Source organism: Lathamus discolor, chromosome 15, assembly GCF_037157495.1.
Source record: "Lathamus discolor isolate bLatDis1 chromosome 15, bLatDis1.hap1, whole genome shotgun sequence".
Taxonomy (NCBI): domain Eukaryota; kingdom Metazoa; phylum Chordata; class Aves; order Psittaciformes; family Psittacidae; genus Lathamus; species Lathamus discolor.
The window spans coordinates 6,007,463-6,034,252 of record NC_088898.1 but is presented as its reverse complement, the minus strand read 5'-3'; the positions used below and the strand labels follow the sequence as shown (position 1 = coordinate 6,034,252).

Below are 26,790 nucleotides of genomic sequence, written 5' to 3'. Positions count from 1 at the left end.
GGCAGCTTTGTAGTAAGACATCACGTAAAATGCCAACAAGTGATGTCTGGGCCTGGGGCAAGGGCCTGTGTGTCAGCCCTCTATAGGGTGAGAGAGCCTTTCACATGGAGAGAGATGGCTTTTCATAATAAAAGGGTGGAATCTTTGCAGATAACTGCTGCTTATTTGCTCTGAAATGATCCCAGTGTCTTGTGCTCTGCCAGATAAAAATCATTCACCCCATTTTTATTGTACAGTTTAATGGCACCGAGCAGATTTTCCTGGAACGGATGCTGAATTCCCTGCTCCTTTGTGAAGCAGTGTTGTAGATTAGTTCTGGTGTCCAAGAACAAGCCAGCAGAAAGGAGCCATTTACTGAAAGACGTAGGGTCAGAGTTCGAGATCACCATGCCAGGCTCTTTTGTTGAACACATTACCAGAAGGCTGCTGATATGCCAGGCTGACTCTGTCCTTAACTCTGCCTGAATAGATTAAAACCACAGATTTAGCTCCAAGAGGCATTGGCTGTGCTTAGCCTTCCTTGGCAAGAGGGAAGGCAGAGCCTCAGAGGAGTTTCAAGGTGGGTGTTGCTGTGTGTACATCTCCACTGCCCAGAGCAGAGGTGAGGAAAAACAAATGCCTTTAAGAACCTGTAGAGGAGTTAACTGCAGGGCTTCAGCTCGTCTCTTAGAGAGACTCAGTCGTTGTGACTTAACACAAGAAGAACACATTATTTGTGTGTGTGTGCAACCAGCATTTGAGTAATTTCCTTTCCTAAAGCACTTGCTTGTGTTTGCTGCAAGGTGGTGCTGGCTTGGAGTGTGGCTCCGCTGCAGTGGCCGTGTTTCGGTGTGTTCTTTCCTTTGCTCTTTCTTCCATCTTTTTAAGGAATTTACCTGGTTTCTTTTCTTTGACTAGCATAGCATATCGTCGTGTCATTCGTGTCTATCAGTATGAAGTTGGGGATGATCTATCTGGAAGGTTTTTTTCCTCTTATTTTCTTACCTCACTTTGGTTTTCAAATGCACTTTTTAATTCCAAGGCTCGCTTTCCTTCCAACTAACTCTCACAGCTTAGATGCTTGGAGGTTTGTTTCCCTGTTGACTCTCAACATGGGTGGTTCCCAGCTTCCTGCTCAGGGTTCTGTGCGTGCGCTTCATCTCTTTAGATGTGCATTGAACCTGAGCTTAACCCTGTGGTGAGAAACCCCCAGATACTTGGTACCTTTTCATTGCTACAGAGTGATTCAGCACTTGAAATCTCCCTCAAGGAGCTTAAAGGTGTTTAGGAGGATAAACCTCAGTGGGGATGAAAACCCTGGGTTTAGTGACTTAAATACCAGCTACTCAAGTTTTAGGAACTTAAACACCACAGAGTCAAAGGAGACAGCGCCCAGGCTTGCTGTCGATGCACAGGTTGTTCGGTTGGAACTCTCACCCTGTGTGTTGGAAGGGCAGGGATTGTTAAACCACTGCTGTTTCAAGGATGCTTAGGATCTTGGGGTGGGGGGAAAGCAGCATCCAGAGACTTCCCATAGCCAGTCCATATGTAATAGATCTTCAGACCATCACCACAGCATGATCTTTATCTGCTGCTGCAGGGGCTGCGGTATGCCTAGAAGCTCAGCGTGGAAATCAGCTGTAGAAGAGTGACCATGCCTCAGTTTCTCTGGGTGCATCACAGTGGGGGTGGGAAGGGCGACTGTCCCTCAGCCCCTGCAGGGTAGGGGAGGTCTGTGGCTTCCTGCAGTGACTGTGCCATACTGGGATTACTTTTACACCAAACCAGTAGTTTTCAACACCTTTTCCCCCCATTTTATCCTCATGTAACATCCCTCTGTACCCCGCTGGCAAGCACAGCCCATCTCCAGGGAATCACCTGTAGTTGGTTGTGTGTGTGTGTGCTGGGCACGGGGGAGCGGGGTGGGACTGCACCAAGTTCCTAATTTCATTAGGTCCAGTAAAGCGGGTGCTTTGGATCTGGCATGAAGTGTGGCTGCTGATGGTGTTGCCTTAAAATGGGGCTAGAAATTAACTATATAAAGAGATAAAAATCAAACACGTCCGTCTGAAACAGGATGGGTCAGAACAAAACACAAAACCAGTGTTTAAATATCTATAGGGGAACAACACTGCTGTCAAGGTCTTTATTTTCAAGGAAGGACTGTTAATTTCAAGCCCCACATGCCATTTTTTCTGGGATAAGTGCATTCTCTCACTGTGATTCTGTGTTTAGGTCGTGCATGGTGGAGGAATCAGGAACGTTAGAATCACAGTTGGAAGCTACTAAAGTAAGTGATGTTAAAACATGGAATTGGGCTGGGGCTGGAAATGCATGTCATTCCATGGTAAAATCATGACTGCTCACGTTCCAAGTACTGAAGGGACCTTTGGGATTATCTATTCACATACCTGATGTCGGATCACAACCACAAAACAACACTGATACCATTTTCCTTTTTATTCTGTTGTTATTAATGAGCAGCCTAGGGGCAGGGAGGATCCAGTATTTCCAGCACATTTCCCAGTCAGAGGGTTTGGGCTCAAGAAGTGGTTTTCTGATAGTGTGCACAAGGAGGAACGTTGTTGAGTAGGATTTTACAAACCCCAGCATACATATATATAATCGCAGCAGCAGAATAGAGCCCTCCCTCCCCTGCCAGCCTATGTCCAACCTTTTGGGGGGGGGTTGTGCTACTTGATTTCTCTCTTCTTCCTTCCCAATAGCGCAAGCACCAGGAGATACGAGCTATGAGAAGCCAACTGAAGAAGATCGAGGACCTTGGAGCAGCCATGGAAGAGGCACTGATCTTGGACAACAAATACACAGAACACAGCACCGTGGGGCTGGCCCAGCAGTGGGACCAGCTTGACCAGCTGGGCATGAGAATGCAACACAACCTGGAACAGCAAATCCAAGCTCGGTATTGCCTGGTTTATGTGTGTGTTGGGCTTGGGGGGCGATAGAAATTGCGAGACATCTGCCCATGCCTAAAACCAAACCTTGTACGGTCTGTGCTAACGGTTGTATGCTCTTACGGATGTAGGGAGCCTGTAAATCCCCACCACCTCCTGGCTGTCCTCGGAGGGATAAGTTGGGAGTTTTGGAAATAGTTCCTGTTAGCCATTAGCAATGACAGGATCTTAGAGGAAATGGACTGATTCTGTTGAACTGTGGTGCTGTAATGTACTGTTTGCTCCTTGTCCTCACCTTCTGATGCAGCCACTGGCTTGGGGCAGGTGGACACCAGCAGAGTTCTGCAGTTCGGGAGCTGTTCACCAGTTTTGCTTCTTCCTTTTCAGAAACACGACCGGAGTGACGGAGGAGGCCCTGAAGGAGTTCAGCATGATGTTCAAGTGAGTGCAGAGGAACGCTCGCAAGAGGCTTCTTGGCGCGTGGATGGCTCCTGCTCATGGGGTTCTCTGACTGAGCTGTTTCCAGCTCCTTTGTTGTCTGCCCCGGTTTGTGCTGAGCTGCTCTGATGGCTGCCAGACGGCGAGAGCCTCCAGAGACAGAGAGCCTCTCCTGGGCACGAGGGCAGGACCCAGGAGTGCCAGGGAATTCCAGCTGGGAATACAGCCATTTCTGGATACTTTTTAAGCAGAGCAAAGAATTTGTGCTTACTTTTCATGCACGTAAGGTAGAACTGTTGATTGATTCAAGCTCATTTGTCCAGAACAGTGGACTAGTTGTAATCTTTTCTGGTTTTCAACCCACTTTATAGCTTTTGGTACTCACCAACTGACACTTAAAAATGTGAGCTCTGGTTTTATGTTTTTAGGCACTTTGACAAGGACAAATCTGGACGACTTAACCACCAGGAGTTTAAGTCTTGCTTGCGCTCTCTCGGCTACGACCTGCCTATGGTTGAGGAAGGAGAGCCAGACCCAGAATTTGAGGCAATTCTTGACACCGTCGATCCCAACAGGTACTTACTGTAGAAACTGACGTGGTGTTGATGCTCCCCTGCGTTAAGGCTCCACCCAGAAAAGCCAAGACCCCCTCAGGTGGGTACGGAAGCGCTGTGCTTTGTGCGTTGATGGGCAGCAGGGCTCATGCTGTGTTTCCCTGGCAGGGATGGACACGTCTCACTGCAGGAGTACATGGCCTTCATGATCAGCAGGGAAACAGAGAACGTGAAGTCCAGTGAGGAGATCGAGAGCGCTTTCCGTGCCCTCAGCTCAGAGGGGAAGCCATACGTGACCAAGGAGGAGCTCTACCAGGTATGTGCTGGCTGTGGCCCAGTGGGGAGGGATGATGGAGGGGTTGTGTTTGTAAGTTGTTACCAAAGATGGGCACCGGTTGCTTGGAGGTTCGAGTCACTGGTGTTGTGTTAGCTCCGAACCTGCCAAGGTGCCCTCTGCAGTTAAAGTGGGGATGATGGTGATGGCCCTTACCTGCTTTCCTGGCTCTGAGAGGAACAGGAAAAGCTGTAACTGCCAAAGAACTGAGGCTGAGTAAAACAAGAGCTGCTTCAGGCCTGGGAGGGTGTTCACGGTCCTCAGAGACTGATACTTTTCATTACTGTGGAGACTAGAGGGAGATGTTTCTCCAGACAGTGATGCAAAGGAGAAACTTAAGGCTAAGCTCAGACAGTAGAAACGTCTCCTCCCTCTCGCTGCCCTGCCAGGACAGCAGGTTTTTCCTGTCTGAACCCACCAGCTGGCAGAGAAACAAAGAGGTTGCACTGCTTCCTCGTATCAGTTACCTGCTCTGTGTTCGTTGGTGGGAAGCACAGGTCAGACCTTCCAACCTCAGCCAACCGTGCCAGCAGCCAGTGCACTTTCAGGCTGGGTGTAGTTCCACACCCCTAGTCCTGCGCTGCTGGGAACGGGCTGGCTCCGGGACCGTCCCTCCGCAGCCCCAGCGTTCGTCTCCACCTCCATGTTTGTGTCTTTCAGAACCTGACCCGGGAACAAGCCGATTACTGCATCTCTCACATGAAGCCCTACATGGATGGCAAAGGCAGAGAACTTCCTTCTGCCTACGACTACATAGAATTTACACGTTCACTCTTTGTGAATTGATCTGAAACCCCCCCACTAGTACCAAAAGATGCGAAGGACACGCTCACGTTTGCTGACCGTAGCTCTGCATGTGTCTCTCTCTCTCCCTCTCTCTTCGTGCTCTACAGTAATCAGTGTTACTTTATGATGTAACCTTAAACTGCTTAGCTTAAAACTCTTAGGGAAAACAAAACATGGTGCAGTGTGCTTCAATAAAAGTTACTGGTCGAACCACAGCAGCTTGTGTTTTATGGTTAAATAAGAGTTTAACCGATGCGTGGATGAAACTCCCACTGTCATAGCAAAGTGTTTCCCGGGTCAATGCTGTGGAAGAGGTGAATGAAAAACTTGTGGAGGCAGAGAAGTACCAGGCTTGTCGCAGGTGGCTGTGCTGTCACCTCAGTCCATGCTCTCACTTGCCAGCTGCTCCAGATGTGTCACTTCCCTGGGTCGCTGCTCAGTGAAGTCTGAACTGAGCTGCCAGACTTTGACGGCTCCGGTGGCATCCCCTGCGGCCAGGAGATGAGTTTGCTTCACGTTGAATTCCAAACAGTACACGGGGTGTTCGCCTGCAGCCTGCTTCATGGATACAGCCGGCTTCTGCGAGCTCCTCTCGAAGTCAAAGAGGTGCACCTCTCCTGTAAAACAGTTACTGCAGCTTAACAGCAGCGGTCACTGTATTTAACAGCAGAGTAGTTACGCAGGCCGGAGCTCGGAGTTGTTCTCTTTAACCCATCTCCCTTCCCTCTGGCGGTGTCTGGGCTGTGACAGGCAGCAGACATCACTGCATGACAGCGTGGATTTGTTCTGCTGTCAGAGACCTGAAACCAGGCAGGCAAGTGCTGCTGCACCCCTGGTCCTTAACCCAGAACTCGGGCAATTTGCTAAGGAAAAAGCTCCTGTTTAAATCGTTTGCTCTAGAAGCAAACATGAAACCCAAGGAAGACCAAAGTGAGCTGTGGCCAGGCGGATCTCACCGTGTTACACCCGTGAGCGGTTGGGGCAGCCGCAGAAGAGATACACCAAAAGTGAAACATGACTGCGACCCATGTCGTCTTGGCTAAACGTTACCCATTGCAACGATACCACAGTGCAGACGTGGTCACTGCCGTCTGCTCCTGGGAAGTGTCATCAATACAACTGACTTGGACTAATTAATACCCAGCATGATCCCAGTTTCCTGCCTAAGAGCAAGCTCCTGCAGGTACTTGCCTTCACCCGATGCAGCTGCGAAGACGAGCGGTCGGACGGGAGACCAGCGCACACAGAACAGGTATTTCTTTGATAACTGAAGAGAAATGAGGGGCTGTGTCTGCAGCATGGAGTGCAGGTGGACCTGTCCGTCAGTCCCACAGCTCAGAAAGAGGTTCCTGGGGGAGGGAGGAACAAGAAACAACTTACTTAGCTTTACTGCTTAAAGATACAGACTAAAGATCAGTCAAGGAGCGTGACCCTGGCCAGTATTACCGCCTTGCCTAAGGCAGTGATTCCCAGCCCGTACCCTGGGCTGTGGAGATGCAGCTTTGTCACTGCCCTCAATTAAGTTTAATGAGGGTTTGTGTGGCCCAGAGGCCTGAGAACTGCTGAGCCAGGGATGGGCTTTGTTGGAGTCACAGAATCACAGAATCACAGAATCACAGAATCCCAAGGGTTGGAAGGGACCTAAAAAGATCATCTAGTCCAACCCCCCTGCAAGAGCAGGGTAACCTACAGTACATCACACAGGAACTTGTCCAGGCGGGCCTTGAATATCTCCAGTGTAGGAGACTCCACAACCCCCCTGGGCAACCTGTTCCAGTGCTCTGTCACTCTTACAGTAAAGAAGTTCTTCCTGATGTTAACGTGGAACTTCCTATGCTCCAGTTTACACCCATTGCCCCTTGTCCTATCACTGGATATCACTGAAAAAAGCCTAGCTCCATCATCCTGACACCTACCCTTTACATATTTGTAAACATTGATGAGGTCACCCCTCAGTCTCCTCTTCTCCAAGCTAAAGAGACCCAGCTCCCTCAGCCTCTCCTCATAAGGGAGATGTTCCACTCCCTTAAACGTTTGTCTCCTGCAAATTAGATGCAAACCAGCGCTGTCAGCACATTTCACAGAAACATGGTGTGGGGCCTGTTCTATGGGTGGTGGGTAAGCTGCAGGCAGAGACGGGAGATCCAATTCAAATTCGGGTGAGTACCAGTAAGATTTCTGGTGGGCAGATCACTTACAAGAAAGCTGGAGAGGGACTTTTGACAAGGGCATGTAGGGACAGGAGAAGGGGTCATGGCTTTAAACTGACAGAGGAGAGCTGGAAGAAATTCTTTGCTGCTGGATACACGCTCCGAGCCGCTGGGGCTACCTGAAAACCGGGTGTTCAGAGCCAGGCAGTAACTGTGACCGAGGTGCAGCACCAGTGTCGGTGCCCAGCACTTGCCTGTGGAAGGGGGAGCAGCTCACGGAGTAGACGGGGCCGCCGTGCGGGGAGAAGGCGAGTTCCGCCGGTGCCCGCAGCGGCACAGAGCCGCCCGTGCGGTGCAGAGCCGGTGCCACTGCGGCCGTGCAGCACTGCAGGGAGTAACCACCTTCCACACCCACCACGAACACCCGGGGATCGAAGTGGGAGAAAGACAGCGCGGTCACACCGACCGCTGCCTCTCCACAGGCGACCTGGGAGAAGAGACAAAGCTGCTGTGAGAGCCGGGGCCTCCACTGAACACGTGTGCACCTGCAGCAGCACAGCTGGCACCAGCCACCACATCTGTAGCACTGCTCAGCCTTCAACCTCTGCAGAACCCTCCTATGAGGGGATTCATGTCAATTAATATAATTACAAGCAAGTTCTCTTCCTCCCTCCCAGCAGCTTCTCTTTAGAGCATGGCGAAACCACACCTGTTGTCAGACTTCCAGGAGTGACCCCAGTATGGGAAAGGAGATGGGGATCAAGGATTAGTGCATCTGTTCAAGAGGGGATTTTCCTCACCCTTCTCACATGGAATGTGAGCTCTGCCGCACGGGCTCTAGCATTAGGAGTGGTTTTGTAAGATCAGCCCTCCCTGAACTCACCTTCTTCAGCCAAGAGCTACGAGGGATCTGCTGTGCCACCAAGGCGAAGCCTTCAGCCAGGACTAGCCGCCCGTCTCGCTCCTCCCTCCACACCAGGATCTTGCCGTCTGTCGACACGCTCAGCAGCCGGGACTGGTTTCTGTGCTTGGCGTCAGGCAACCAGTTCACCTGTTCCAAACACCAGGGGAACAGCACAGCGGTCCAGCCCCTGCTTGGCAGTCCCCCGACCACCCCCCCAACCGCGGATGACACGGGAGCAGAGCCCAGCAGTAGCCGGCGATCCTGGTACCAGCCCAGCTGCTGCTGGGAGCTGGCCCAGGGATGGAAGTGCTAGGATAGAAATGTGTTTGGGTGTTCAGGGCTGCAGGAGGTATTGCAGCGTCTGTGGTTCATCTGCCATCACTTCTGAGACATGGTGTTTACAGCGCTTTCATCCAGCCATAAACAGCGTTTTCCTGACTCTCAGATATGAAAATAACACAGACTGCCCAGTCAGAGGGACGAAAAGCATCAGGAAGAGAGATTCTGACACCCTTAAAGGGTGTAGCTGTAAGCTTCCAACTAAGGATCAGCAACACTTTGCTAATCTTAAGTGGTGTTGGCTGCATCTGCATCAAGAAAGAGTTGCAGCACAGGAACAGGCCAACTCCTTGTTTGCCCTGAATAGTGGGAAGTTATTTGTCCCAGGGTAAGTGTCAAATTCAGCAAATGCCTGTTTCAGTAGCTGGATTTGGAGGAAAACAGCCAACCAAAAGAGAAGGTAACCACTGAACCACCAGCGTGGCTGTGGACAGGAATTGAAGGGGTGAAACAGTCATGGGACTGCTCGTCTGCCCCAGCCCTGTCTGCTGTACCTGTTCTCTGTTACCTGATAGACTGGATCTGTGTGAGTGTCATCCGTCATCCCTGTCCTCAAGATCACCGGGTCCTCTGTTCTGCTGGTGTCCCACACCACCAGCTCCCCGCTGAAGAGGCCACCTGAAAGGACAAAGGTGAACACTGAGGTCAGAGAGCTCAGAACAAATGAGCAAACAAAGCTGAGTAAGAGGAAGAAAATGATTCAAGCTGAAGGAAATGAGGGCGCATTTCAGACAGAGTCAGAGCAACCCACCAGCTATCAGCGAAGGCTGGGAAGGGTGGAAAGCCAGGCACATGACAGAACTGGGAACATCCACCACCAGGTCAGGGTGCTTTGGGTTCAACCCTCTTCTGTCCAGATTCCAGGTACAAACGTAGGATTTTTCTGTGCTCCAGTCCCCATCGTCCAACCTGAAGAAGAGAAAGCTGTGTCTCGCCTTGTCTGCTCCACAAAGTATCCAGTATCTGGTGTCCATTGGGCATTTACATGTTCTGTTTCGTGGCTTGAAGGAAAACTGAGGAGAGGGGATCATGAGGTGATGGGAGTTCTCTGCAGGCTTGTATACATACAGTACGTGTCAGTGCACTCACAAAGCGCCAGCAAGTAAATCTCAGATACGATTCACTATTCCAAGACCTACTGACCATTCAAATAATGGGAACAATATAAAGGGTCCATACAGAAAGTTGCTGTGAGTATCTGGGAATGAAAATCTAAAGAGACTGAATGGCTGCTGATGTGCAAACTGGCTGAGTTGCAAACCACATCTCCTCTAAAGGAGCGCTCAAAGATCCAGGGTCTGGGAATACACTGTGAGATAGTACCTTACCTGGAGGGCTCACAGGAGCCTTGGTTGGCCTGAGAGAAGCAGCGTGATTTGAAGCCCAGGTGCCTCCGCAGGAACAGAGAACGTTCTTCACAACCACCAAATGGTGCTGGTGACCCTGCACAAATCATGCTGCAAAGCCCGGCTCTAGAACTCAATCCATTCCCATTCCCTTTGTACTTGTTTGCCACAACTGGATCATGAAGTATTACTCTGGGATGCTGACTGCCACCAGCTACTTCTTTTGTTTCTATCCAGTTCATTCCTTGCACACTTGTCAAAATGTTACATGGATTTCTGCCACCAGCACCAAGCTGAGCCCTGTGATGTCCCTTCTTGCTACAAGGAGATGATACGGAGGACAGAGATCTACAGAACAGTCGGTGGTTGGGAGAGAAAGCAACGCTTTTGAGCCTGACTTCTACTGCCTTTAGTTGATAATCTTAATTCTTTTATTGGAAGAGATATGATCAAATAAAAGGTGCAGATTTCATCCAATGGGTAGCTGAGCTGTGAAGCTCTTTATTAAAGGAGGTTGTAGATGCTACAAGTTTACACAAATTCACAGAGGCTGTAGGAGTTAATGGAAGGGAATTGTACTGGGGGTAACCACAGACACAGAAACCACATTCTCATCTGAAAACAGCTGTAGCCTGGGAGAGCAGAAGGAGCAAGTAACATACAGGTTTGCCCTGTTTTACTCTTCCCTACGCATTCCCTCGTAGATACCCTTTTTGCTGGGGCTTTTAATCTAAGAAATAGCAGTGGACTAAAAACCTAATGAGGGCAGCAGCCGGGCACAGAAAGGAGAAGCTGCTGTGGACATTCACTGGATTTGATTAATGTTTTTCCAACCCTCATGTCAGAAATCCTGAAGTGTGTGTTAGCGCACGTCCATGGCATCAGGCGCACGTGCGAACGGGTGCCAGGTTCATCCAGAGTGCTGAGAGACCACATTAAAACAACAGGATCTCCAGTGAAGATAAGCACGTACTTCCAAACCTCACCTACACAGATCTGCAAGTGCATCTGCTCTCCACGTTTTCTTTCCAAACAGAATCTATCTAGAAATAAACCAGTGAGAGTACGTGCATCCATTCTAGGGCAGGGGGAAGGCAGAAGAAATAAAAGCTGTCATTTAAGACTGCCCTAAGATATTGTTTCTTTGAATATGGATTATTTAACTTGCATAAGGTGTACATACATATACAGTTTAGAACTGCAGAGAAAGTGACCATACTTAAAACTCAGGTCAATCTTAAAAGCCAGCTCAACCTCTGCTGCACTCTCAATCCAGTCAGGCACTCACCGGCCATAAGAACATGCAACAACGGATCCGGTTGCATTCCATGAGACGCTGGTAACCTGCAGGTTTTGATCCTGAGCCTCTGGGTACGACAATGTATGCAAACACAACACCTGGAAGAGATGGAGTTCAAGCACTGAAGCAGAGAAATGGGACCTGTGCACACCCCTGCACAGTGCTGGCTTCCCCTCTGCCCAAGCAGCACATGTGGAAAAGTTGTGGAATTCCTACTGGGAAAAAAGCCCCACACAAAACCTGACCCTACCTGTTACCTCGTAACTACCTCTCACAGAGCACACACCTCTGGGGCTGCACCACAGCTCTGGAAAGCTGTGCTATAAGGATTTATAACAGCCTCCCAGGTATGAGTCTAGCACTTGATTCATAAGCAATGGGTTGAAAATTATGGTACCAACACGCACTGACTGATACAAATTCCTTCCATTCCTGAGCACCATACACTCAACAAATATAACTTGAGCAGGAAGAGCTGCCAAATCACTGGTTGCAACTGTTTCTAGACACCTGCCTGCCTGGCATGCTCTAAAGGGGCTGCTGGAAGGTGAGGACAAGCCTACACCAACTGCAGGCTTCATTCTCACAAAGCTACTGCAACACAGTCAGTAGCAGGAAGAACAGCTTTACCAGGCCAGGCCACGAGCAGGTGGGAAGAAAACCATCTAGTAATGACTGATGATTAGAATCTGGCAGGAACAATCACAGCTGTAAGAAACAGAACTAACGAGTTAGAGCCACTGCAACCGGTTCTGCTTGGGTAACAACAAGGATATGAATTCTGCCAACTTACCGTTGCGTTCTGATCTGTCCAGTTCACTTCAAAGCCATCAAAGGCACGGCTTTCCCAGTTTTTCTTTAGCTCTTTGATAACAGCATCCTCCACTCTCTGAAGGAATGACAGAAGGCCAGCGTAATCTACTTGGACCTTTTGCTGGAAGTCACAGAGAGCATCTGTACTTTGTTCTGTCTGCACACTGGCATCTCGGCTGGTATGAGCCTGCGCTGCAGTTTCCACTGTTGAAATTTCCCTAGTCTGGCAGCTTTTCTAGTAAAAGAAGACAGAGTCTCTAATGCAAACATAAATAAAGAGCACTGCACAAAGCGTTCAAAGCATCTTCCCCTTTTTGGCATTTCAGAGATACCCAAGCATGTCTGCACACCTCCGGTTCATGGCTAACAGGAGGGTGCCTGTGTAACTGTCTGGGTGTTGGTGATGCATTTGTGACCTTCACATGACCTGATCTGAGGCAGGGATACCTGAGTGCCAGTCAAATTTGGGCCACGCGCTCTACAGCATAGAATGGGGAGGGTGAGAGAAAGCAAAAGGGATGCAAGCCTCCAGAGGAAAAGGCAAACGTGACGGCAAGCACAGTGTTATCAGCTCCCAAGGTACCAATTTTGTGGCTGCTGCACCTGTTTTCTTTGCCAATTTATATAAAGGGCCTAAATTGGTAAAATGCTGCAAAGGGATAGGGGTGTGAAGAACTGAGGGGAAGGTTTCCTTCCGCCCCGAGCTGGAGCAGCAGAACCTTGGGGGGCCTTCACCGAGGGGCAAGGCCTCCCCTTCAGCATGGGGGAAAGGAGCAGCTGCCCCCGGCGCGGCCGCTCGGGCCGGTGTAAGAGCGCGGTCCGAGGCCCCACGGGGTCCCTCGGGGTCTCACCGCCTCGCAGCGGGCGCTCCGGGCGCTCCTCCACAGCGACTGCACATCGGCACCGGGCGCGGAGCTGTCCGTGAACATGGCGGCGAGAGGGGGCCACGACCCGCCGCCCGCTCTGCGGTTACCACGGAAACGGGGGAGGCGCGGAGGGATGACGTCAACCCGGGCGACAGGGCTGCCGGCGTGCAAGCGGTAAACTGAGGCGGGCGGATGCCATGTTGGGGAAGGGCAGCGGGCGTTTGTGCTGGGCGGGCAGGGCTCCATGTGGGGTACGGGCCGGCACCGGCGGGCGCCTCAGCCGCCACGTTGTTAATGCCGTGGGGCTGGCCGGGGGTTCTCCTCTCTCCCCTTCTGCCACCCCAGCCCTACCCATGCTGAGCCCCGCCTGGTACCGCCGCGCCGCCACGGGCAGAAGTGGCAGCGCTGGCGGGAGGGCGAGGGGGCTGCCAGGAGTTAAGATGGCGCCGGGAGTTGGTGGAGGGGGGTGCGACAAAGCCGAGTGCGGGGAGAGGCCGCGGGGCGGAGGGGATTTGAGATGGCTGCGGTGCGAGCCGCAGCCTGGGGCTCGGTGGCTGGCGGCGCAGAGGCCCCGCAGCGGTGCGGGCTGTGGTCTCTCTGTGTGCTCTGGGGCCGCGGGTGTCGGTCGTGGGGTGCGGCAGTAGAAGCCCCGGTGCAGCTCGGAAACAGGCCTGGGGCTCCACTGCAGAGCCGCCCCCCCTCCGGAGGAGGAATTGTCAGTAATGACAAGCACAGGGTTCAGTGCGCCGCTTGGGTTAGCGTGTGCCTGCTGAGGAAATGGGGAGGGGAGTCAAGCTGTGTGTGTAAAGCCTGGTGCGTATCGAGTTCCTTTTACGTTTGTTGGGTTGGAGGAAGGAATTACGGTGCTTTGTACTAATTAACATCACTGGCAACTCGCTGCACACCAGCGCGGTTGGCAGAGCTGGGCAGCTCTCCTCCCAGGAGCTGGGAAGGGTAGGTATCTGGGTACAACATCTGCCTGTCGGTGCGGGTACGGCCGAACAAGGGTTGTGCTGCGTCTGTCTGCAGAAACGTTTAGTGGTGTCACAGCCTCCTTAAGTAATTCTTCTTAATGGGAATGACTGCGCTTAAGGGTTTTTTTCTAATTGTAACTCTACTGGGACAACAACGATGAACACACGGGCTAAATTTAGCTGTCGCATAAGCAGGCACAGACGCGCTAACTTCGGCAGCGTTACCGCTGCTGTTGCTGGGAGGGAGTTTGCCCTCTATGTAGAAACCGGGATTACAGGATACAGAGTAGGCGCTTGTGGCAACAGGCACAGTGCTGCTTTAGCACATGTGAGTCCAGTGTCAGAGCTGGGCACAGTGGCTTTGAGAAATCTGAAGTACTCCACAAGTCATTATGAAATAAGAGTCCCTAAAACTAATGATAAAGAGCTGTTACAGACAGTGAAACTGAAGCAGAAAGGTTAAGTGGTACCTCCTTCAGAAGCAAGGAAAAAAGGTCCTGATGGAACTGAAGCCTCCAGATCTCAATTCTGTGATTCTGCCTCTGGTTTGTGTGGACCTTGACGATGCTCCATAGCACTGCTAAGAACAAGAACATTAGGATGTGAATTACAACACTGAAAGCATACTCTTGTCCTTTGTACCAATTTTAACACAAGTGACACATCTGAAAAACCACAGATTTTCAACCAAGTGTCTGTAGGCCTGAGTTTGAGACAACTTTACTATCTTTATTTCTCATTCAGTTTTCTCTTTCCACCTTCTCTTAAACATCCATTTACAAAGAAGCTTTAAAAGAGTATTGGAAACAATGCACTGGTTTTGTGACAGCAGGATTCCAGAGCCTCCTCTGGAGAAAATACTTGATGTTCTGCCTCAGTGTATTCATTTAGGAACTCAACCGCTGTATCATAAACCAGTGCTCTGCTGCTATTGTTGGTGAAATCCTAGTATAGCACTTACTGGGAAATGCCTATTTTTTTTATGAGATCAGCTTGATGACACAAACCAGTGACAAGATAATCTATCCCTTAATGAAAAAAATAAATGTATTTTCCATTCAAATTCAACAGCCCTATTAAAAGTTCATAAAGTGACTGTTGTTGAATGAGTTTTTCTTCTGCAAATAAATTCAGGAAGTAAAGTCTAATCTGCATTTACTTTGTTGAATAACTGATACTAAATACTTGAGCCCAATAGTAGAGTAGGTTTTTCAAGAGGATCTTAATGTTTAAGATTTATCATCTATAAATAAATGATTTTAAGTCATCACTAAATTAATTGGTATGATTAGAACTGCCAAGGAATATTACTGTTTGGTAGGAGAGTAAATATTATAAGCGTGAATTTATATACAGTCTGCATCATAAAAATGCTAAGCACAAACAGCAACTGAAAAACTTTAAATAACTTGACAGAGGGAATTTAAGGAGAATGTTGGTGGGGTTTTGAGATGGCAAAGAGATAAGAAAACTGGAACTGAATATGTGAAACAGACCAAAACTAAATCAACATTTTCTTCAGCAGTAATATGCAAACTTACTGTAAAGGTAGTGCAAGTTCTCTATAATGTGGTGCATGTCTGGACTTTTCCTTCCCTGAGGATGAGAGAGGAGCAAAGAGCTCTGAGAAATGAGAAAACTGCTCCAAAAAAATGACTGTTCTAAGTAACTGCATTTTAATCTTTCTTTATTCCAGTATCTCTTGATTTTCTGGGGTTTCAATATATCAACAGTATTTCAATAAATCATATCTTTATTTTTCTTTCTGTCATGGCAGTATCAGGTAAGTAGAGATCTTTGTTTTGTCATAGTAACACTACATTGGAAATAAGGTAAAATGAGGGCTAATCAGGGAAGGTTGTTACTAGCCTGAAGCTATTAAGTCCCTCTAAAGTGGCTGTTACTGCAGTGCTGATCTGTGCCTTTTCTTCTTTGTGCTTCATGAGACAAAGTATTAATCAGTTTTCACTTTCACATAATGGAGCAAATCAGCATCAGAAAACAAACAAGAACAAGAAAAGACTGAGGTAAAGAGAAAGCAGTGTGGGAAGAAGCACTGGGGAGAAAGTACCAGAAACAGGACAGATACAACCCTACACACACCGACTGAGGCTTTGATTTCTAGGACTTGGAGCAAAACAAATGCTCTAAGCTACAGCTCAGTAAAAATTCACCCACTAGTGGGTGCAGCAGCTGCCCTCTGTGATAAATGAAACAACCGAACTCTGTTGGGGCTCGAGACCGCTGAAACAGCAGTCTCTACCCCAAAACAGAGAGACATAACTGAGCCTTCCCTTTTTACACCTTCCCTTTCATTCCTCCCACCCCAAAGAGATGCAAGTAAGGATGAAGAAAACAACATGCATGGTTCAAACACGGATGGAGCGTCTGGCCGTAAGAGCTCCTGGGGGTTTAGTTTGGCAGTGCAGGGCTTGAAATGGGATCAGATTGATGGCTCTCTTGAGAGGGACAGCGCTTTTTACATATTCTCCTTTATTAATAACAAAATAGCCAAACAACAAAACTCTTCAAAAAATGAAACAGGTTTGTATCAAAGAACCTACTTGTCTCCCTAACTAGTATAAGATTAGTATAACCAGCAAGATCCAATTAGGTTTCCCCGGTTCATTTCAAACCTGTGCACTGCTGTACTGCCTATCATGACAAACGGGGTTTGGCTGCGGTCTGGGTAGATAGCTGCACTGCCTTTGAATTAACCCAGGTATGCAGTGTAGGGTTTGAACTGCTTTATGCTGACATTTTGCGCTCGTTATTTGGGTCTAGATAATACCTGACTGGTCACTCCCATACTGTTTAGTTTTGAACTAAATGTTGAGTGTCGTTTGCTTGAGTTTTCTTTGCTCTACCCATGTAGAAATTGGTCTCACTGAGGAATGGAGGTCTGCATTAAATGGAAATATCCCTAAAGAAAAAAATGGAGATACTACCCAAAAGGAAACTAACTGCAAAACCCCTACCGTCTGCAGCATTATTTAAAAGGACACCTCTTTAGTTTCATCAGTAGTCTGGTATAGCTCATTCTTGAAATCTTTTAGTGACAGCAGCACCACACTGCACTACCATAGGTGGTAATTTTGGAGTTCAAGTAATTAATTGACTGGAGTCTGTTTATCTGCAGCATTACCTGTGATGCTTCTCATTTCATATTTGGAATATACTACCTGGTTATTTTTCCCTTGCCAGTGCTCTGCAAGGTGGAGAAGGGAAAACCCTTTCTGACAGGGAAAACTCCAGTTGGAAGGGTTAGATGACTTGCTGAATCATGCTGGGAATGTATGGCAGAAGAAAGAACAGGACTCAAGTTCCTAAATTGCAGTGTGGTATTTCAGCCGTATCTGATACATATTTTGTGGACACACTGCTAATGTACACATGCTGTTTCTTTTTGACAGAGATTTGTGATTTTAAACCATCAGGTACTTCCACGTTCACTAAAATTAGGGGAAGAAAGGTCACTGCAGCTGTTCAGTGTCGAGGACACAGTGTCTATGTAGCCTGCTAGATGCTCAGTAACTTAATGAAGGTTCAGGTCCTTGTGTGGACTCAATGTGAATCCTCCAGTGCTGTTTGTAAAGGACTTGTGCATTTTCTCTAATTTCTGACCTCCTTTTCCCTGTCCCCAGTCCCAGAAGTCCCTCCAAATCCTGTGCCCTATTTGCTTTGAAAACTACTTTCAATTTAGGCAGAAAACATGTTGCCTCATTTCTGAAGTTCTGATATGCTTAGAGACATGATACATTATAAAAAGAGTCCATCTCCATTAAAGTCACAGATCTATTATGCTTTGTAAAATTAAGAGTGAGGGGGTCCTTACTTAAATATCACAGGTATGATTTCTTGCACTATACAGGTATTGCCTATTCCTTATTCATTAATAAGGCAAAGATTTTAGTCAAGGGTAACCCAGATGGAAAGGAGCCCCAGGAAAGCTTGCTTTGTGGCAGGTGGCAGCAGGCTACCACCACAGGGGTGCAAAGACACCATGCCGGTGGCTTTTGAATGGCAAGCAAGAGCTGGCACAGGACCAAGTGCTGTGGCATATCAGAGGAGGCATCTGTGAAAGGCTCTGGATCCCAATTCCTAGCTGTCGTGGTGCTCTGAACTCAGTGGCAGCTGGGAGCCTCTGCCTTGGATGGAGGCTTGATGCTGCCAGTAAGGTGACTGGCAGTGTCTCTCTTTCTCCAGCAGCCTCTAGTTCCTGCTGATTTGATACCAGCATGCACACCATCTAATCTCAGAAATGAAAGTACAATCTGGCATGCCACTCTTAAAAGGTAGCTGACTCTTTGCATTGCTGACAACTTGGAAGAAAACTATGAGATCCCTTAAATTAATCCCATATTCAGTAACTGTGTATGGCTAAAAATTACTTATCTGTTCTGTACATCAGTACCTCAAACAGTTGTTGGAATTTTAATTGACATGTATAAAGCAGTTGGCTGTCTCAGAAAGCATTGGACAGGTATTACTCATCTCAGTAGAACTGGTTATCCTTTGCAGAAGTGTCCAAAATAGGACACTGAGAAATAAGTAGTTCCATTCCACTCAGTACCATCAGGCTTGTAGTTACGTCAAACAAGCAGAATGTGCATGATAGTTCTTGATGGCTTTTCAGAAATCTGTGTATTTCATTTCAAGCATGCTACTTTAATTTCTTCTACATTCATTATTTCTATGAATGATCAGTACATACATCATAGCTTTACTGGGGTCTGGATATGTAATTGAAGAGTGAAGAATAAAATAGTGTTCCTACCATGTTAGCTAACACGGTGAGAAATCTGCAAGGACTGCTTTTATTTCCCTCCATTTAGGGTTTGCATATTGCTGTGTAGCCAGACCAGCAAAAGCATCTTATACTTGGTATGAAAGCCATCTCTGAAATGGCAAATCAAAAACCATTTTGAGTGGTCTCTTATCCCAAGTGTAACAAGGAACCCAAAGGATCCTGGAGCACATTATACAAACACACAGAGAGATAACTTTACAAAATTATGCACTGCAGAAAGATTATCATCTTCTCCAAAGCACATGAAGATTAAGGGAAGCAGAATCTCTTGTACAGACAAATTAGATATGTCATTGTGAATGTTTTGACTGCTGCAGAAAATGCCAAGTGATTTGTAATGATCACTTTTTATCACCTCTGTAAGGTGGCACCTTTATCTTTCACAATGAGAGTGTAGTAGTCTGGTGCTCAGAAATAAGAGAATGAACCACCAATGCAGCCAGCTTGTGTAACTGCTTCCAGTAGTGTGTGTGTAGGGTTCCCAACACAAGTACAGATGCCAGTCTGACTTAAACAAAAAAAGGAGGAGTGAAAACATGACAAACAGGGCTTATGAAGGCATGAATGTGGCTCTCTGTGGAGAAGTGTAAAAGACAATTGCACCAATTACATGCTGGTTTTGGAACTCCATGTAGCCTAAGTCTATTGAAATATATATTTGTAAGCGGGAGTGGTGGGGAGGGAGTGAGGATGCACTGGAATGAGGCCTGGAGCTGAAATGCTGTGGTAAAGGCAGGAGGAGGAGGGAGAACTGCAAACTGGCTGCGATCCTCAAATTGAAAAAATAGGGTCCGGAAACAGTTTAATGCCAAATGATGTGACACCTTTCATTCCTGTTTTTCTTTTGTCCTTAGTTTTCCATGTAACTGATAGAAGCTTTTTCCTATTTACGCTATCAATTGTGGAAGCTGGATTGAGTAAAGCCATTTTTATTCTGCTCTATTGTGGCCTCACAAACTCCTGCTTATGCAACAACTTATAACTTTAATAACACCAGTATAACTGCATTGGTACTGGGGGAAAAAAAAGCCCTAACAGATTTCTTAGCATCAATAAGGCCTGAGAGAACTTGCTGCAGTACTGGGATGTGACAAGAGGCAATTTATAAGGAATTAACTCTGACAGTCACTTTACACAGCTGATTTTCAAAGATCCAGGCACTAAAGATGTGTTAATGAGGGCACTGAGGCTTCATAATTAATTATATTAGCATCTCTTTGTTACCCTCTACAACAGTAGTGCCTGGTTGACATTTCAATAGGAGTCTGGTAGTATTCTTTGTTATTATTATCCAGGAGTACAGTTATACCTTAGCTCCCAGAGGGCAGCGTTGCATGTAAATGCCTCTGTGAATTGCAAGGGCCTTTGGATCTCAGTAAAAGCCCTTGAAGGAGACCCTGCTGGAAACTGAATGGATGTCAGTAAAATTTCTCTAGTCTGGAGTCTCTCTTCAGATATGGGCTCTCCTCCCCTTTCATTTCTCCCTTCCCTTCCCTCCCCCCTTCCTTTTCACTGTGCTGGTCCTTCTCACAAAGCTTAAGAACAGCAATATCCAGCACTTACTGAATGTTCAGTTCCAAACCTCTAAAGGAAGGAAATAGTGACCTGAATGAAACAGTGAACAAAGTAACCTGAAAATAGACAATATTTTCACATGCTTGAATTTTCAATAAAAGCAGTGCTGCCAGGAGGAGTCCCAAAAGTGGTGAGTCAGATAATAGATGTATGACTGCGGTGGGAGGGAAATGGTCTCGACTTTGTTTTATACCATCTCCAACCCCCTTTGCAAAGGCAGATGGAATTATTTTCCAGCCATACCACTGTGAAAACAAACATGGAATTTAAAGGTTATTTCCTTTGTGTACTTCTGAGAGATGTCATTTTTGAATCCTAAAGGGGAAGGATGACTTTTTGCCAATGATCCCAAATCCTAGTCTGAAAAGGTTTACACTGTGTCACCTGAGGTGGCAGAGCTGCTGTGTATTGATATATTTCACTTGCTTGTGTTAATTTAAACAAAACTTACCAAGAAAACAACAAAATTGCTGTTTCTCACACCAGTTACAACTGCAACCATGTCATGGTAAGGGTACAGTTTGACAAATACCTCTTCTAAGTAAGCAAGATTTAAACATGTTCCTTACCCTTTCCTTGTTCATTCCTGCCTTCAAGGGACCCTCTTTCTTTGTGTCATTGTTCGTGCATCTGCACCAGGGCAGCAGCTCTAAGCACTAGTCTGAGTTAAAAGTAAATGGGGTTTATGGTGACTACTTCTAATTGAAATCAGTTTCCTGATTCGATTTAACATGAGGCTACAAAAAACCTCAACCCTGCACTGGCACAATTCAGGGACAGTGTGAAGGAGAAGAGGGAAGGAATGTGTGCTGGGGAATGTGTAAGGAGGAACTTCCACTGAAACACAGTTGGTCAAACTATGCCCTGAAAGACTTTACATTCCTCCAAACCAGAACCACCTTTGTGTTCAGACAGTACCTTGCACAAAGGGATCACACTCTCAGAACTCTCGGGATTCCCAGACCTATTATAATACCAAAATATAATAAGTGTTCCTACAGACTGACACAATTAACCAAATTCCACTTGCAGATCTTCATTGTTGGCAACTCACACAGCATTTTCTGTAGCTGAAGTTGGAGACTAAATCTATTCTTGAGTTCTGTTTAGGCTCTAATGAGGAATAAGTCTGAATGACTGACATTCGGTTAACCTACCAATAAAATAATTGCTTTCCTCATAGAGCTTTTAATATTTAACTGGATTTTTTTAATGAGCTTTGACATTCTCAGATGAAAGGAATAATGTGTACAATGTATTATTATAGCAAAACCTGTATATAACAGTTCCCTACATATTTTCCTCTTTTTTGTTTCACCTTTTCTGTCACTATACTCCTACTCAAGACACACTCTGCAAATGTTTGAGCAATGCCAACTTGAAACTGCAGAACTGCAAATAACGTACTGGCTCTTCACTGTTTAGTTTCATCTAATATTTTCTGGATAGAAACAGAGGTTGTTCTCCCTGAGTTAAGTATCAATGGTGCTCTACGTAACAAGGGAAGTTTTTAATGATTCCCACAAAACCAGCTGCCACTTGGTAACAAGACAATGGATGGAATACACATAGTGTAAAACTCTACTGCTATTCCTGAGGGACCAAATCTTCAAGTGTTACTCAACTTTGTTTAGGATTCAGCAAGAGTTTTCCTGCTAGAGAACTCCTGAGGAGATGAGAAATAAAGAGTTTTGGGAATTGGCCAGAGTTAAAATCCTGGAAAGCGAACGTTTATAAATCTTGTAGAAATGCTGCTCCCATGAGTGAAGAGGAAGAGGATCATCTGGAAGTTGCCTTGCAGGAGAACCCACAGAAGCACAGTTTTTCTGTGCTCTACCCTCCATTTTTATCCTAAAACTTCAATTCAGCATTCATTTAAATTTGTAACACTGTAACTGTCCCGAATTTCTGCCCATATCTCTTGTATCATTAGAAAGACTGTCTAGCACCAGAGCTTCTGCCCTAGCTGTGTGGAAATTACAGCCTTCCTTTAGACAGAGCAGAACTGAATAGACAGTAGCTACTTCCCCTGTGAATTATTTCAGATCCTTCTACATAAAAAATTTCATTGGCAGAGCTATTCCACAATAACTCCAAGTATAAATACTGTAGTATTCCAGTTTGAAAGTGTCTTTATTTGTGAGCTATCTTTCTACCTAGGAATACTTCTTGTAATTAGTGAGTTTTCCCATGAACTTCTGGTTAGAGCTTTCATTATGCAGGTATGTAGTAAAATGAAGCCTCAAACATAAACACTACCATACCTCATTTAATGATCAGTATTTCAAATAATTATCTTGTTTTTCAGACAGTTTCTGTGAAGCTGTAGCTGTATTAAGCTTGGTTCAATGCAGGCTTTAATACTGCCTTGCAAAACTAATGAATTTGTATCTGTATGGATAGCTTTTGAACATCCACTCCTGTGAATGCACCATGAAAATCTAAATATCTGCTCTTGTAACACCCTGCAGGTGTTGCAGATAGTGAAGAGACACGTTTGCATGTGCCAATACATGTTTTCAAACAAAGCTGCTGTGCATTTCAGATCCTATCTTTGGATTGTGAACTCCTCAGGCAAGAGGAGATATTCACATCTGGAAGTGGTAGCAGCACACCTGGACAAGCTGATATTTAAACAGTTTTTCTTTTACAAACTACAATTCCGGCATTATGGATTTGTAACAGAAGCTATACATGTGTCTGTTGGCACAGTTGATCAGTAGTTAACAGCCACAGGGCTCCAGCTAAGCTAAGTAACAGGACATCAATGTCCAAGAAATAAAATCTGAGTGAAAGTCAAAGAGGGCAGAAAACTCCTCCAGTCCACTGTCTCTTTGGGCAGGGACTCTTAATTCCATAATGCAAAATGTAACTTCATTTTCCAATAAATAACTTCCCCTAATATTCTGGAGGCACAGATCAGTTTGGTTCCCTGCAAAATTTACAATTCTACACCTTAGGTGAAAAACACAAGAAAAACATTCTTAAGTACTGACCTATCTGAAAAGCTCATGTCTCATGCTCAGGTGTCTTGGATTTCATTGAATTTAAGAGATTTAAGAATCTTCTGACTGCATCTTTGTCTCTAGTATCTGGGAATGAGCACAAGCATTACATGACCATCCAGTTCTTCGCAGATGACAAGCAAGTGCTCTGGTAAGTTAAAAATGTTTGTATAAGAAAAAGTAAAAATCAGGCTTAGCAACTGTGTCTAATGAGAACTTTGCCAAAGGAAGAAAAGAACAAATCCAAATAGAATCACTGGATTTCTTCAATTCCATTAGTCACTGCCTGTTGTTTGTGTTACTGAACCACCATCCTGCTTCAAAGGCAGTTAGCTGCCCAGAAATATTTTCATCCGAGGGTTTAAACTGCAACAACTGTGAGGACACGTGGAAGATTATTCTGTCATTATCTAACCACTCAGTTCCAATGTGAGTGTTCAACTGGGAAGGTCTGTGGCCAGTGGAGATGGATAAACAGCTGGAGGGGAGGTATTTGTCTGCTTAATAGATGTGCCAAACTGTCTTTCGAGGGTCATGGAGACTCAGCAATTCCTGGGGGCTGTCAAACTGATTACACGCAGCAAAGCAGCTCTCCTGCTGCTTAGAGTAAGCTCTGATATGCCAGTCAGACTTTACTATCAAGTACAAGCTTATGTGTGCTCGAGATGTTGTGCAGCCTTCAGCTCACAGGTGTACTCCACCATTTAAAAGCTTCCATATAGGCTAAAATATTTGGTCTTGCACTCCAAGGGGGAATCTCTGTCGCTAATACAGAGCCTAAGTCTGCATTCTCTGTGGAAGAGCAAGCTCCCAGCTTAGATGTACAATTTTTACGCAGTTTGTTGCATTTCAGCAGTGGTAAAATGATCCTTGGTTTATATTTCTGTACAATAATTTCTGTAAAGGCTATAAGATTCATTGGGATGGAAGGCTATAAAAATGGAAGTTGACATTAATTATATTGACTTGCATGATTTGATGTACGCCCATTTTGCAGTGCAGAAATACTTAGAAAGAAAGGTACTCCCTTTCTTTTTCACGCATCATTGCATTGTATTTTAGAGGATTTAGCACATTTTCTGATTTCAGTTGCCAAACTGGGGGGATATGTTTAAAATATACAGCCAGCTTGACATTCCAGAAACTAAGGATTATTGCCAATTATGTCTCTGTCTTGTAGTAACATACCTAACAAAGAAGTCTTGGGGAAACTGAACTTTTACATCAAGGAGTAAATATGAGATGATCTTTACAAAGCAGCTCTGTTTATTCAATTCTTGGGAAAAACGTGCAGTTACTGCTACACTGTATGTAAATTGTAAGGCCACTAATCATTATCAGCTGCTGCCAAATGCCCCACATATCCCAAGTATATATAAAGGAAAACTAACATACATTTTCATTTGTCTGACACAGTCATTGCCATCAGGCGGCTGCAAAGGTCAAACACTCTTAAGTGTCAATGCCAGAGTACTCGTGCTGAGTTTGAAAGATGCCACATACAGTCTGGTTTTGTAACTTGAACTGTGCAACCTGAAGTGCAAACCAAAGCAGGAATGCTAACTGTGTAGTACAGAGGGAAAAGAGCTATTTCTGATATAGGAAGCATAGCTACTTCGGATAGTATAGTCCAGAAAAAAAGTTATTGTTCTATTATATCTGATCTAATCAAAGCTGAGAAAGGTCTTGCAAGAAGATAAGGACGTCATCTTCTCTAAATACATTCACACCCCCCATATATCATAGGATTATAACTGTACATTTTAACCATTATTCAAGGACTAAAACTGCCTTAGAGGTTAGCTACAGATAATGAAAAACATTAGAAAGAATTGGAAGGAAATAACTGAATATTTATCAATTAAACCTCTAAGTTTGGGGTTTTTTTTAAATAGTATCAGGGATATTTTATCAGTTATATATCAGGTCTAAGCATCATATGTAATTTCTGAAAATCTTGTTTAACAGCAGGTAACTCATGTCACAACAAGACTTTATACCACCCAGGTAACATTTTCCTTCCCTTTTAGTGAAACCACATGGGGCTTGGGATACCTACACGGAGGAACAGTTTGAGACCGAGTTGAGAGTTGTTTCTTCACAGACATTTCAGTTCTATTCCTCCTGAGTGTACATGTTAACAATGAAGCAAGAACAAACAGTGTATCACTTCATCTCCTCCATCCTTCCTCCGGCTCAACAACAACTCTAACTCAATTGCTCAGTTTTACTTCATTTTTCTATAAAGCAAGGAGAGCACAGAGAGGTCATCGTTCTGTGAATTGTTGTCACATTCCTCAAGCCAAGCCCCAGAAGCATCGAAGCAATTGTTGTTTTGAGTCCTTTTACTACACATACACAGAATTTAGGCCGCAGTACAACAGTCTAAGTGAGGCTCTCTTCTGACAAGCAGAAAGGACAGGCTGTTAAAGCAATAGTACCTGGTCAGCTGGAGTGAAAGCATGTACAATCAGAGAAGATGTGTTGATGTTGACGTAGCTTTTCTAAGAGAAAGAGTTAGGACAAAAGGTTTATTAGGAAGCTGGGACAAGCACGTCACCAGCACTGAAGGAATAAAGCAAAAAGGAAAGTAACTATGTGAAAGAACACTACTTCCTCCAAAAAATCGAAAATCGAACTCTGGTTTCTCTTTTCACATGGAAGCGTAAGTTTGTATTTTGTGTCTCAAATTTAAATCTCTTTTGAAAGTTTTTATTTTAATATTTTTATATATATAATTAATATCCACTCTTGATAATAGCTAGTTTTAGGGTCAGATCATGGAAATGTTTTTAACAGTACAGCAATGAAAATTAATGATTATTTGACTTTACTGGATCACCTCAAAACCATACTTCAGGAATACTTAGTGTTTCATAGACTAAACAAGGGATTCTAGTAGGGCGCAATCAGATGCTGCTTGGATCATGCACCTGCTTGGAACTAACTTTCAAACTTATGGCCCATACTTTCAAATGATAGACCTTCAAAGGCTAATCTAGAGCAATACAGTATAACAGTAAATTACAGGTGAAAAAAGAAGAAAAAGAAATCACACAGATACAACTGCATAGTAGAGACTCGGGGGGAAACAGAAGGAAGAAAAAACAAGCCACACGCACGAGCTTACCTGATCTGAATGTGAAGATACCCATATTAATTGATCTTGGGAGATGCAGGCAGAGTATGAGAGATGTTCTCTCACTGTGATGGGCTTTGGGAAGGCCTTGGGACATCCTTCTTGGGAAGGATTTTATAATCTTGCATTTATAAAGTTATGATGCTTTGCTTACCTTTGTGCCCAGCAGTTGGGAGTTCATTGCGGTATGGAGAGCAGAGGATGGCAGCTCCTGTCCTGCTGCGTGCACAAGGAAGCTTAGTTCAAATTGTGGACATGCAGCAGCCGTTGTAGGTGGCAGTGGAAGCAAGGACATAGCTGGTAGGAAGTGACAGCTGGGAATACAAAAGAAAAAGCCATTGGGATTTGAAAGCAATTGGGATTTGGAAGCAGCAGGTGGTAGCAGGCATCAGAAGACCTTAAGACCTTTGAGGAAGCAGAAACTAATCCCGGCCCATTGGAAGGGGCAACTTGAAGAGACAAAAAAGGAAGCAAGCAGGGAGAATATGGTAGTCTTGTGTGACAGGAAAGCAGATACAAAAGGCAAGTTCCTACTCCATCAAAGTTCTACTTGTTTCTTAACC

General features: G+C 45.7%; 2 protein-coding genes across 11 annotated transcripts in view; one reads left to right on the top strand and one right to left on the bottom strand.

The window, feature by feature from the left end:
* Positions 1 to 5,221, top strand: part of SPTAN1 (spectrin alpha, non-erythrocytic 1) — a 50,964-nt gene extending 45,743 nt beyond the window's left edge. For 3 of the 6 annotated variants that reach the window (XM_065695967.1, XM_065695968.1, XM_065695966.1), the window contains 7 exons: positions 898 to 960; positions 2,215 to 2,269; positions 2,706 to 2,902; positions 3,282 to 3,335; positions 3,761 to 3,907; positions 4,055 to 4,202; positions 4,881 to 5,221. In XM_065695967.1, coding sequence (XP_065552039.1) covers positions 898 to 960; positions 2,215 to 2,269; positions 2,706 to 2,902; positions 3,282 to 3,335; positions 3,761 to 3,907; positions 4,055 to 4,202; positions 4,881 to 5,006 — 790 coding nt within the window. In that variant the 3' untranslated portion in view covers positions 5,007 to 5,221. The remainder of the gene's footprint in view (positions 1 to 897; positions 961 to 2,214; positions 2,270 to 2,705; positions 2,903 to 3,281; positions 3,336 to 3,760; positions 3,908 to 4,054; positions 4,203 to 4,880) is intronic. The other 3 variants (XM_065695972.1, XM_065695971.1, XM_065695970.1) reach the window with 1 other exon arrangement.
* On the bottom strand, positions 2,425 to 25,398 carry DYNC2I2 (dynein 2 intermediate chain 2). 5 transcript variants are annotated; one of them, XM_065695974.1, is made up of 10 exons: positions 25,148 to 25,398; positions 14,169 to 14,278; positions 11,839 to 12,093; positions 11,034 to 11,143; positions 9,151 to 9,308; positions 8,908 to 9,017; positions 8,040 to 8,207; positions 7,411 to 7,643; positions 6,198 to 6,355; positions 2,425 to 5,623 (listed from the first exon to the last, which is right to left on the bottom strand). In XM_065695974.1, exons 1-10 carry the CDS (start codon positions 25,194 to 25,196, stop codon positions 5,385 to 5,387), a joined length of 1,590 nt encoding a protein of 529 aa, XP_065552046.1. In that variant the 5' UTR covers positions 25,197 to 25,398; the 3' UTR covers positions 2,425 to 5,384. The 5 variants fall into 5 exon arrangements, with proteins under 5 accessions (XP_065552046.1, XP_065552047.1, XP_065552049.1 ...); XM_065695975.1 differs by lacking the exons at positions 14,169 to 14,278; positions 25,148 to 25,398 and adding an exon at positions 12,710 to 12,854; XM_065695977.1 differs by lacking the exons at positions 14,169 to 14,278; positions 25,148 to 25,398 and adding an exon at positions 12,710 to 12,854 and having other exon boundaries at positions 11,839 to 11,934.
* Positions 25,399 to 26,790: the final 1,392 nt, after the last annotated feature.

Coding starts and splice junctions, on each gene's coding strand:
- DYNC2I2 (XM_065695974.1), bottom strand. CDS start 25,196: ATGTCTGTGAAGAAACAACTCTCAACTCGGTCTCAAACTGTTCCTCCG. Junction 9,309..11,033: donor GTTGCATGTTCTTATGGCCG/GTGAGTGCCTGA, acceptor TCTCTTCTTCAG/GTTGGACGATGGGGACTGGA. Junction 5,624..6,197: donor CGCAGCTGCATCGGGTGAAG/GCAAGTACCTGC, acceptor ACTGTTTTACAG/GAGAGGTGCACCTCTTTGAC.